The 12,671-nt window shown below is 37.6% G+C and overlaps 1 protein-coding gene across 1 annotated transcript in view; it reads left to right on the top strand.

Annotated features, from left to right (window-relative positions):
• Window positions 1–4,718: 4,718 nt before the first annotated feature.
• The window catches only part of SCG3 (secretogranin III), a 34,948-nt gene continuing 26,995 nt past the window's right edge, over window positions 4,719–12,671 (top strand). The window contains exons 1-5 of the mRNA XM_030318190.1: window positions 4,719–5,707; window positions 6,407–6,459; window positions 6,963–7,008; window positions 7,104–7,319; window positions 11,857–11,999. Coding sequence (XP_030174050.1) covers window positions 5,617–5,707; window positions 6,407–6,459; window positions 6,963–7,008; window positions 7,104–7,319; window positions 11,857–11,999 — 549 coding nt within the window. The 5' untranslated portion in view covers window positions 4,719–5,616. The remainder of the gene's footprint in view (window positions 5,708–6,406; window positions 6,460–6,962; window positions 7,009–7,103; window positions 7,320–11,856; window positions 12,000–12,671) is intronic.

The following is a 12,671-nucleotide window of genomic DNA, read 5'->3' as shown; positions in this document are numbered from 1 at the left end:
ACAGCAAGGATAGAGGAGACAAGAGGAGAATAAGTGAAATGGAAGATAAAATTCTCGAAAATGATGAAGCTGAAAAAAAGAGAGATAAGACAATACTAGACCATGAGGGGAGATTTAGAGACTTAAGTGATTCACTGAAATGTAATGATATCCATATCATAGGAGTTCCAGAAGAAGAAAAAGAGAGAGAAAGGGGCAGAAAGTTTATTTGAACAAATTATAGCTGAAAACTTCCCTAATCTGGGGAAGGAAGCAGATATCCAAGTCCAGAAGACACAGAGAACTCCCTTCAGAATCAACAAGAACAGGTCAATCCCATGGCATATCACGGTGAAACTGGCAAAATACAAAGATAAAGAGAGAATTCTGAAAGCAGCTAGATACAAACAGGACTTAACCTACAAAGGTAGACACATAAGGGTAATAGCAGACCTGTCCACTGAAACTTGGGGAGGGGAGTGGCAGGAAATATTCAATGGACTGAACAGGAAAAATATGCAGCCAAGAATCCTTTATCCAGCAAGGCTGTCATTCAAAATACAAGGAGAGACAAAGGCTTTCCCAGACAAACAAAAACTGAAGGAGTTCATGACCACTAAACCAGGCCTGCAGGAGATCCTAAAGGGGACTCTGTGAATGGAAAGCAGCAAAGACTACAAAGGACCAGAGACATCACCACAAGCACGAAACCTACAGATAACACAATGACACTAAATCCATATCTCTCAATAATCACTCTGAATGTAAATGGACTAAATGCCCCAATCAAAAGACATAGGGTATCATAATGGATTAAAAAAACCAAGATCCATCTATATACTGTCTATAAGAGACTCATTTAAAATTTTTTTTAACGTTTATTTATTTTTGATACAGAGAGAGACAGAGCATGAACGGGGGAGGGTCAGAGATAGAGGGAGACACAGAATCCGAAGCAGGCTCCAGGCTCTGAGCCATCAGCCCAGAGCCAGATGCGGGGCTCGAACTCACGGACCGCGAGATCGTGACCTGAGCTGAAGTCAGACGCTTAACCAACTGAGCCACCCAGGCGCCCCTAAGAGACTCATTTTAGACCTGAGGACACTTTCAGATTGAAAGTGAGGGGATGGAGAACTATCTATCATGCTACTGGAAGTCAAAAGAAAGCTGGAGTAGCTAGACGTATATCAGACAAACTAGATTTTAAAGTAAATATTGTAACAAGAGATGAAGAAGGGCATTATATCATAATTAAGGCATCTATCCATCAAGAAGAGCTAACAATTATAAATGTTTATGCCCCCAACTTGAACACCCAAATATATAAATCAGTTAATCACAAACCTAAGTAATTTTATTGATAATAATATAGTAATTGTAGGTGACTTTAATACTCCACTGAAGACCAAAGATGAGCTGGTAATCCTTGTCATTTTATTCATTTATTTATACAAATAGATTTCCAGATGCTGTAAGGATGGCTGAGAAATGAAAGATAAGTAAAACAAGATCCTTTCCTTTGAGGAGCTCATAGTTTAGTGGGATAAATAGCTAATGGGATAAATTATGTAAGGTAATAATTATAGTATAAGATACAATTTTATAGAGATATATATAAAATATTTTCTTAGACAAAAACATGCACCAAAAGGACATATACCAAAAGTTGGTGGTTTTCTCTATCAGATTTCCCCCTTTTTGCTTATCTGTATTAGCAGAATTTTCTTTCAATGTATATTTATTGTTTTTGAAATAAGGAGAAAAGAAGCATGTTCAAAAAGCAGCACAATGAGATACATGCTGTATTGGAATTATGCACAGTATTATAAGGAATAAGCTAACTTGTCTGGGGAAGATAAAGAAAACCTTACAACACGTATCTTTTTTATCTTACACTCACATATACCTCTCACATGTTAGCCAAAAGTAATGCGTGGCCTTGTTTTGATCCTAATCCAAGCAAACCAACTGTCAAAATATTTATAAAGCAAGTGGGGAAGTATTAATTCTGACTGGATATTTGATGATACTAAGGTAGTATTATTATTATGAGATATGCTAAGGGCATTACAGTAATGTTAGGAAAAAAGAATCCTTATCTTTTAAGTAAACATACTGACTTAAATATGGATGCAATGATATGAAGTTTGGGATTTTTATAAGTAAATAATCCATTGGAAGTGCAAAGTTGTTGGGAATATAAAATAAAAAAGTGGTTATGAGTTAATGATCTTTAAGTTGGAAAATGCAATCATGGCAGTTAATTTCAATATTTTCTCTAATTCTATGTTTGTTTGAAATCTCCTATAATAAAATTTGCAATAATTAATATAATGATTTTTCTGTAATGAATAAAAACATCCTTCAAGTATCTCTATCTTCAAGACTCAGCTCAAAAAGTGTCTTCTCCCACCAGTGAATGAAGGCATTACAAGCAATCCATGCATGTGTTCACCTATACACAAGAAGCATTGACAAACTCCCTGTGCATTGTACGTTGTCTACTTCATGATCATCTGATCTGTGTCAATGACACTTGTAATTTCAACATGTATTTTTTATATTATTCAATGTTTATAGTGTACTTACACACAATAATCAAATATTTTAATATTTTATTATTAACAAAAAAGAGATATCTTCTCTTTGAAACCTTGCCTGACCATCCATTTCATTATTTGCACCCTACCTGAACTCTGCACGTAAAACAGAGGACCCATAACACGCTTTTGTGTTTATTTGCTCACTTACATTGAAATGAGATCAATATGTAGGATTTGTCACTCAGTCAGTAAATAGTTGTGTTGTTATAATCACAGTCCTTTCTTTTTATTAGGCTGTAAGACTAGCAGTGGCCATCTTATTTGTTTGTTTTTGTGTGCCCAACAATTATCTTAATACTTGCTACATTTCAAGTGCTCAATAAACATCTGCTAAATGACTAAATGAAACTTAGGATCACTCCATTCAGACCTACACTGTGTCCAGCAGAAACATCCATAGGACTGAAGAATATAAACTAATCCATGCCTTACAGTTTATTCAGTGTTCCATGGTGATTTGATCAGAAACATAACATGTTTCTAGATTCGGTGTCCACTTAATACAGTCGCCTTGATTCCAAATGGCAGAGAAAGGTTAAACACCTTTAAAATTTTGGGGGGTAAGCAATACAATGTGCTCAGTAGCCATCTCTTATCTTCATTCTACCCTGAGCCTCTCTCTCAACTGCAAGCATATTGAGGGGAGAAGTGAGTCAGAAACAGGACAAATAAGAGAGTGAGGCTAAATGGGTGAACAGAAATGGGAGGTACGGGCTTCTGGTTATGAAATGAGTAAGTCACTGGGATGAAACACACAGCATGGGGAATGTAATCAGTGGTATTGTGATAGCGATGTACACATGGTAACTACGCCTGTGGTGAGCACAGCATAAGATATACAGTTGTTGAATTACTATGTTGTACACTTGAAACCAATGTTACATTGTGTGTCAACTGTATATCAATAGGAAAAATGGAGGAGAATGAAAAGAAGAATAAAGTGAGACTGAGGAATCAGGTGAGCAATACAGCGAGTGTCAGGATTGGTGAATGACTATTTCACATAATATTCAGTGATGTTTCTTAAATGCTGAAAATATTTTATGATTTATTTTTAAGCTGTGTCTTTTATAATATTCTTGGCATCAAAATCACTTGATTGAAACATGTACCATTTGATCCCCACAATAACATGAGGTAAACAGAGCTGGTCCTCTCTGTTTTAAAGAAGAGGAATTTGGGGTGCCTGGGGGGCTCAGTCAGTTAAGTGTCTGACTCTTGATTTTGGCTCAGTTCATGATCTCACAGTTCTTGAGCTTGAACTCTGTGTCAGGCTCTGCACTGACAGTGCGAGCCTGCTTGGTAGTTTCTCTCCTTCTCTCTCTCAAAATAAATAAATAAAAAAGAAGAGTAACCTAAGGAAATTTACCCTTCACTCAGCTGAGATTATAAATTGTGATGATTTTTTTTAATGCAGTATACTAGTATGCTGGGATAATAATGCTATGTTATCAGTGCCAAGAAAAAACTATTTGTCTTGAAGTAGCTGTTAGATTGAAAGTACTCTTCAGAGTCTAAAGGGAAGTATTTGAGAGACTTCCAAACTCAAAAACCTTCAGAACAAGGGAGATTTGTTTGTTAGCTTGTTTGTTTGTTTGTTTTTAGGTACTTGAATGACTAAGTTGCTCCTTGAAAAGCAAGGGTGCAGAAATCAAAGGCCTGATTGTGCTGAATCCTTCTATTTGGTCATTATTCAGACTGGTTCCCAGCATGCCACAGTCCAAAGGAAAGGTTCCAAGCTCTGTTTAAAAATCAGAAACTAAAGAGCTTACTCAGCACCCTGCTCACATTACTGTTGCTTGTATTCATCATTTAAAAGTCTTTTGATAACTCCTTTTATGCAATGATGTTAGGCTTCGGGGAATATTCTCAGAATGTAGGAAGCACCTCCTGACCCAGTTATGATGTAAATACTTTTTGTGACTATCTTCTCTCTTCAAAGACTTCTGAAACAGCCAGGCTCTTAGGCATAATTGAATCCTGGGGGAGAATTTTACAGAAATGTTTGTTGGTTGGTTTGTTTGTTTTGTGGCACTTGTGGTGATGAAGAGGAAGCTTTCCCCTTAGTGGGGAAGGGAGAATTTCACAATGAAACTGCCCTTGATGCTTACCTACTCAAGACTGATGAGGACATCTACGCTTGGGGAAACAAATAATTTTATTAGTTCTGTTTTAGCATCTAGGACAGTAAGAAAGTGTAACAACAACCTGACTATTTGAAACAATGTTCCTTGAATTTCCCAATTCAAAAGACTGCATAGAGCTAAGAAAGAAATAAAAGTACTGAGAGACGTTTTGTATGTCAACTCAAATCACAAAGGCAGGGCTTCTCTACGGATGTATGTAAGAATTACATCTACCTTTTGGGTACAGCAGGTGGAACAGAAAGAAGGAATTCTGGGGCAGATATCCCAGAACTATCCCAAAGCAAAAACCTTCATAAAAGGTTATCTCTCCTTGACAGGTGCAAGAGCAGGGAAGTCATTTGGTCCTTGAGGTAACGTCTAGTTGGGAAGTTACAACAATGACGTCCGAGCTTATGGCAATCCAGGTGACCCTGAGCGCAGGGGCACCCGTAAGACTGCGGCACAGAAAATACGCTAGCCTGCCAGTCTCCCCTCCCCCCTTACATTCTCGGGGGATTGGAGTAGCGTTGGTGTCGCTGACGCCATCCCTTCCCGCCTCTGGCTCTCAAGGAGCATGCGCTTCCTTCCTCACTTCCTCTAAAGGAAGGAGAGTAAGGCTACGCCCTAGCGGACCCGCGGCCGGCTTCGCGTCACAGGAACTTCAGCACCCACACGGCGGACAGCGCTCTCCTCCACCTGAGGACCTGACTCCCGAGCGCCTGGAGCCTTTCTAATCGCTTTACTCTGCAGCCGCGCGGAGCTCCACCGGCCGCTGGGTCCCTGCCACTCACCCTCCCCACACCCTCCCTCCTAGCTCTTCCTGTTTTTACTCCTTCTTTTCATTCATAACAAAAGCCACAGCTCAGGGAGCCCGGCGCCAGGCTGTATCTGAAGCCAAGCGTAGAAGAATGGGGTTTCTTTGGACCGGCACTTGGATTCTGGTGTTGGTGCTCCAAAGCAGCCCAATTCAAGCTTTCCCCAAGCCGGGAGGCAGCCAAGGTACGTGGACACTTTTCTTCCCATCTTCCTTTTATTTCGCCACGGAAAGGTAAAGCTTGGCATAATCCCGTGAACTGTAAATCACCTTGCCTCGTTTTCTGATCAGGCAGTATCCGTGCATATTGACAGATATCAGTTCGAATTTAGAGCAGGAAGACAGATTTTTTTTCCCCTACACTTTTTGAATGATAGAGTAATAACATGGGTTGTTTTGAAATACCTTATTCTGAAACGGGGCTGGGGGATGATTTTTCTGCCTTACAAAGTGGCCTGTGTTTTGTCTATTTTTTTTTCTAATTGTCTTATAACCTTTCTCCGATACTTTATTCATGATATGTGCAGTATATGATAAAAGAGCTTTTAATGTGCTAATAATGCCAATCCAAATTATGCTCTATCTAGTTGAAAACAGCTGGTGAGCCAAGTGTTAGAACTATATGTTAGATTTCTGGGCAGAAAAATAAAAGTGCAATTTTATTAACTCAGTAAGTACACCAGGGTAATAAGCAAGGCAACGTTGATAAAGATTGTTATTGTATAATCTTGATTATCTTTGTTAATACATATTTTTGTTCCACAGTCATCCAAAAACATTTATCTTAATATTTGTTTTTCTTTTTTGGAGATTTTATGTAGTAAGAGACATAGTGTGTCTTTCCAGTGCACAATTAAATTTGTATTTGTGTTTGGTGATTCTAGACAAACCTCTACATAATAGCGAATTAAGTGCAGAAAGACCTTTGAATGAACAGGTAGGTCAAAAGTAAAATTATAAATGCTATTTCATTTTATTTTAGTTATATTTAATGTAATTATGCTGTAACATTTTAGCTATTTTGAATTCACAAATTTCAAGAGCTTAATAATACATTGACAGAACTTAGGATGGAAAATATAGTTTTGGAAATTTGTATATCCTGACAGTTATATACATAGAATTCTGTATAATACATAAGACTGACTGTATAATAACCCAGTAAGCTCAACATCACATCCATTCTATTCTAAGGCTGCTTAATTTATCTGAGATTTATCTCTCACCAATATTATAGGAGAGGGAATTAATATTTATAGACCATCTGCCCTTTATTTTATCTCATTTAATCCTTATGGTAGTGCTTTGACACAGAAATTATTATCTACATTTTCAAATAAGAAAACTAAATCCCACAGAGATTGAATCATTTAGCTGTCATATTGGATAAGTGGGGGAGCAATGATTTAAAATCAGGTCTATCTCCAATTTACTTCCTAGATTGCTGAAGCAGAGGCAGACAAGATTAAAAAAACATACCCTCCAGGTAAAAAGAAATTATGTTGATATTAATTTAAATAATGTAGGTTATGAAAATCTTAACTAAAATGGATGTGTTGGGCTTGGGGGCTTTTCTTCCAGAAAACAAGCCAGGTGAAAGCAATTACTCCTTTGTTGATAACTTGAACCTGCTAAAGGCAATAACAGAAAAGGAAAAAATTGAGAAAGAAAGACAATCCATAAGAAGCTCCCCAGATGATAATAAATTGAATGTGGAAGATGTCGATTCAACCAAGAATCGAAGACTGATTGATGATTATGATTCTACTAAGAGTGGATTGAATCATAAATTTCAAGGTAAATGAGGAAAAAGAACTTTTGCTTCCTATTTGCTTGCTCTAATTTGGAGTTTCCCATTGTGGGTTAGGAGAAAGTCCTAGGTTTTAAAAACAGCCATTATACATTCATTGTCCTTTATTAGTCAGGACCAAAATGAAGAGAAAGCCCAGTTTTTTCTGTGAGGCCTAAGCTCCACAGAAGCCCAAATTTTAGTTTCTCTTTTTAAGTTTCCTTTACTGATGCTTTGAAATCAACTTCAATCTGCTGTCTATATTTTATGCTATTAAATTCATTTTAACATTCCAATTTAACTATGAGTACAAAGAAAAAAATCTTTAATTCTCAACTAATTAAATCAAAAAATATTCCCCAGAAAAGGTGAAATATCATTATTTTCTTCTCAATGTTCTCTTCCTAGTCATATCTTTCTCCATAGGTCATTCTAACCTTTTCATGGCCTTAATTACCATCCATAGCCTGATGTCTCCTAACATTAGCCCAGACTTCAGATATGTATGTATATATCAGACTTCATATACTGCATATATGACTGAAAAACAGTCATCTCAGTTGTTTTCCAGCTCCAGCGGGCAACCAGTACTTTATACACACACACACACACACACACACACACACACACACACACACCCCATACATATCATACATATAAGTGATCTATATTATATAATGTATCTATATTATATAATATATATAGTAGGGTTTTATCCCTCTAACCTTGATCACCACCAAGATCACCATCCTTGATCACCTTATCCAAACTCTAATCATGTCTCACTTGAACTACAGCAAAATCTTCTAATGGACCTTCCAGCATCCACTCTGCCCTTCTCCAACTCATAGCAGCCAGAGTAATCTTTTCAACAAACAAGTATGAGCTTGACACTTTTGCATAAAACCCATTAGTAGATTCCCATTTCTCTTGGGATAAAAACCAAAAGCCTTAATGTGGCCTCCATGGTCCTGCAAGGACAGGTTCCTGTGTTCATCCAATACACATAATCTGATAGAAACCTGTTCCTTTCACACGTGACACTTAATGCAATTTGTAATTTTACATTCCTAAGTGCGTCTACTTATGATTTCTGCCTTTCTCCTTAATTAAACTGAAAACTTCACTAGTACAGAAACATTGTAGCTCCAGTGTCTGAATGCTTACGAATTCACTGCAAGAATAGATGAGTAAATGAATGAATGAACAAATAAAATAATATATACAAGGGAATAAGCGAACTATTGTACCTAAGCATTGATGAAGAGAGTGTGTTTTCTGTGCTGAGGACCACTGCTTAAGAGTGACTACAGATTTTCTTTAATGTCCTTATTCTGTTCCATGGTCACAAGAGCATTATGCTGGTTATCTCCACCAGAACACAACTATCAATTAAATTTGACTTTCATTGGATATCACAGGCTGAGGAAAATTCAGAAGTGTGTTGTATATGAATGGGATAAGGGAGATGGTTTATATTTTGAAAAATTTCATATAGCATACTACTCAAGGAAATTTCTTGTGAATTCTACTTTTAACCTAAAATATTTAGACTAGAAATAGACACTGGGTATAGCTTCATATAAAATAGTTTCAACCACTTTGACTGAACTGACCATTTGATTTAAAAAAATTTTTTAATCAGTCTAATGTTTGACTACATTTTTTTTTTGGTCAAACTGGTTGTATATGCAGGCAGAGGCATAGATCTGTTTGTGATCCAACCACTAACCTGAGTAACTTATTTTGAATAGTTCAACATTTTATTACCATCCCAAATGGGTTTATAACTACGAAGTACTAGCCCTGACAGCTCTAGGTTTACCCTAGGAGTCATTCAAGTCCACCTGAAATTACAGAGAAGATTGTTGGAGAGAGTGGGCTCTATGAGTGTATTACTGGTCTCCTCTCATACCTTGGGAATCCTGGAACCAGGTGGGTTTGGGAACACCAAGTTAACTGGAACCTCAGAGGCATGTAGACTTACATCCTAGAAGGGAGAGTAAGGAAGCCGAACTTCTGCAGGGTACTTTCACACTTTTAGGAAACCTCCAGATGGGCTTGTAGGGCCCATCACTTCTCCTTTTCTATGTTTTCTGTAGTATATGTGATTCAGGATTTTTCCAAATTTCTTTTATAAAGCAGTGTTTCAGGGCTCCTGAGTGCATTCACCAAACAGACATTCATTGAGCAATTGCTATGTTTCAGACTTGAACTAGACAGCTCTGTGTAGTTAGGTATCATGCCTAAACTATTTATCAGTGTGTTTCCAGTTCTGGCCCATATTAAGACTTTAATAAAAATGTACTGGACAAATGAATGTCAAGTGCCATAATAGATGCCAAGAATTCAAAGAGTAACTGGGAAGATGATGACTTGGAAGATGGCCCTTTCACACCCACTTAGGATGTTGCAGCTGCTTTAAAAAAGTTATGAACATTGAACTCATGTTTAGCTTCCCTCTGAGGATATATGTAGGAGGGTAAAATACTCCTTGATGAGAAAAAAGAAGTCACTCTGAGTAATTCTGTCCATTTTAGAGAAGCCAGGGAAAATCAATGGAAAGTAAAGAGCAATGCCCAAGTGGTCAACTCTTAACCCCATCTAGCAAAGGTCTGCTAGTGGAGTCCTAAGTTCCTGGCTCAAGAGAATGCAGCAGTGCAGCAAAGTGAAGAGGCTGTTTCTTCAGAGTGTTGCTTATGTTCTCCCTGTTATGAAGTAAATGAACTGAAAAACAGTCATCTCAGTTATTTTCCAGCTCCAGCAGGCAAACAGTATGCTTCCTTTTTTTCAGATCCTAAGGGATTAAGTGGGAAGGGAAATAAATTTTTCCACCTCTGCGTAGACCTTGGGCAGTTTCTGCTTCACATTAATCCCTAGAGTCAGTCTTACAACCCACAAATGGAAGCATCAGACCTAAATAATAATCTCTGCTCCTGAAAAAAAATGGATAATGAACCCAATTTTCAGTCAGTCTGGAGGGGAACTGATCTTATGAGGTTTTTTTTCTTAGGGTCTTTTCTGCTTATTAGTCACTCTGGTACACAGGGCTCAAAGGGCTCATAGCTAATGGACTGGTTGACAGTTCAGCAATAATCTACTGCCAGGAAACTTCCAGTTCTCCGTCTATAATCACCCTACTCAGTTTCCTAAGCTTCTTTTCAAACAACAAGAAACTGTTCTGCCTAAGGCAGCATATATCTTCAGGTGTATAGATTCTAGAAGAAAGGTCATGAGAGAAACTCCTTGTCTGAATCCCCAAAGCCATGGAAGAAAAGGACAGGATCAGATTAGAAATATTAGGCTCTTCTTTCTTTGAGTAAATATGATCAGAATTATTGGGGCGGAATTTGACCAGAGACTCAATTTCCATTTCTCTAGAAGATAATCGTAGTTCCTTTTTTTCATGTACAAATCCACTATATATAATGACATTTAGCTTTCATATAATACTGCACATTAGCTTTCATATGGTACTTGGCAGTTTAAAAGGAACATTTACATCTTATTTCATCTGATCTGCATAAGAATCCCATGAAACAGATAATCCTATTATCTCCCTTTACAGTCATCCAAGGATATAGAGGTAACAGTGGTATCATGGGTTAAAATTCTGATCTTTCAGATCTGCTAGAGGTGACAGGAGGAGTTAAGTGCCTTGTAAACTTGCACATATTAACATATTGCTTGATGTGGTTACAAAAGACAAACGGATTCCCCAAGAGTTCTCTTGGATATGCCACCAACCCTACTGTGTCCTTCCTCAGGATGGGCTCTTGCTGTACTCTGAAGTAATGTTGCTGGTGTATTCCCAGGAAAGCTAAGGATACGCATTTGCAAACATCTCTGCAGAGATTTACATAGATTTACATATTGCTTTGTTCAAATCTGTTGTCTCATTTTAAAAGTTTAAATTTCATACACATAAAGTAAGTTCCCTATTCTCTGGAGTAAGGGGCTTATCACATTAAGCTGTCTTCCATAAAGGAGTTCTGACACATGTTCAGTTAGAAGTAAATATTTATTCCAGATAAGTCATAAAATCTTTAATACACCCTCTCTGATTCTGGGTATAAGGCAGGTTCCCCCACCATCAGCCCAGGAATTTGCCAGCAGAAGAAATACACATGTGGATGTTACCAGTCTACTCCTTGTGTGGAAATGGAATATCAAATTATATAATATGTAGAAGAGTGTTTTGAACAATATAGCATACTATATAAATGTGGCATACTGTAAAATTTAAAAGTATAATCTTGTTTGTATTATTAGAATAAAAAATAGAGAGGCCTTTTGTGGTGTCTTCAGATCTTCCTTTTTCTTACAGTCACGTAAGAAGATTTCAGAATTTCCATTATCATCATAGGTTCTTAACTTTAAGCAAAATTATATTTCAAACCAACAATTTATGTGAATGAAGCAGTATCATAAATACATTCCAAATATATCTAAGTGTACAAGAACAAGGTATAGATTGTAAGTATAGTATGATCCTGAAATAGGCCTATGATAACTATAATGTGAAACTGTGATTGCTCTGTCTAGATGATCCAGATGGCCTTCATCAACTAGATGGAACTCCTTTAACTGCTGAAGACATTGTCCAGAAAATTGCTACCAGGATTTATGAGGAAAATGACAGAGGAGTATTTGACAAGATTGTTTCTAAACTGTTGAATCTTGGCCTAGTAAGTCATGCATGAGAATAAACCCATTTCTTAGTACAGTTTGGAATTTACTAAGAAGCCAAGCCACGTGATCCGAGTTGTAGCCAAGTGTTTATAATACATCTACTTTATATTAGGCACTGTAGGTTTTGAGGACAAATATGACAACATTCTTTCCCTCTAGGAACTTATAGTCTACCAGAAGAGCCACACAAATACACACATGTCCACAATGCAAGCTGCATCAAAACCATAAAAGCAGTTCAGCATGCCAGAGGATGGGCCATATCCAATTGGGCAATAAAGAAAAACTTCAGAGAAGGAAGTGTTTAAAGTCAGCTTAAAACAGTTAGGCAGCTCCTGGGTGGCTCAGTCAATTGAGCAACTGACTTCAGCTCCAGTCATGATCTCATGGTTCATGGTATCGAGCCCCGCATCAGGCTCCCTACTGATAAGCATGGAGCTCACTTCAGATCCTCTGTCTTCCACTCTCTCTGCCCTTCCCCTACTTGTGCTCCCTCTCTCTCAAAAATAAATAAAACATTTAAAAAAAAGGATCATTAGGATTTAACCAGCAGCAGTAAAATATACGTGAATTATGAGAAGAGAATAACAGGAACAAAGGCATGCCATGTTTGGGAAACTGTAAGCAATTCAATTTGATCCTCTCCCAGCCAGGCTCCCAGCCCTTAT

The sequence above is a fragment of the Lynx canadensis genome, chromosome B3 (genome assembly GCF_007474595.2).
Source record: "Lynx canadensis isolate LIC74 chromosome B3, mLynCan4.pri.v2, whole genome shotgun sequence".
Lineage (NCBI taxonomy): Eukaryota > Metazoa > Chordata > Mammalia > Carnivora > Felidae > Lynx > Lynx canadensis.
This window is presented reverse-complemented; position numbering and strand designations above follow the sequence as displayed.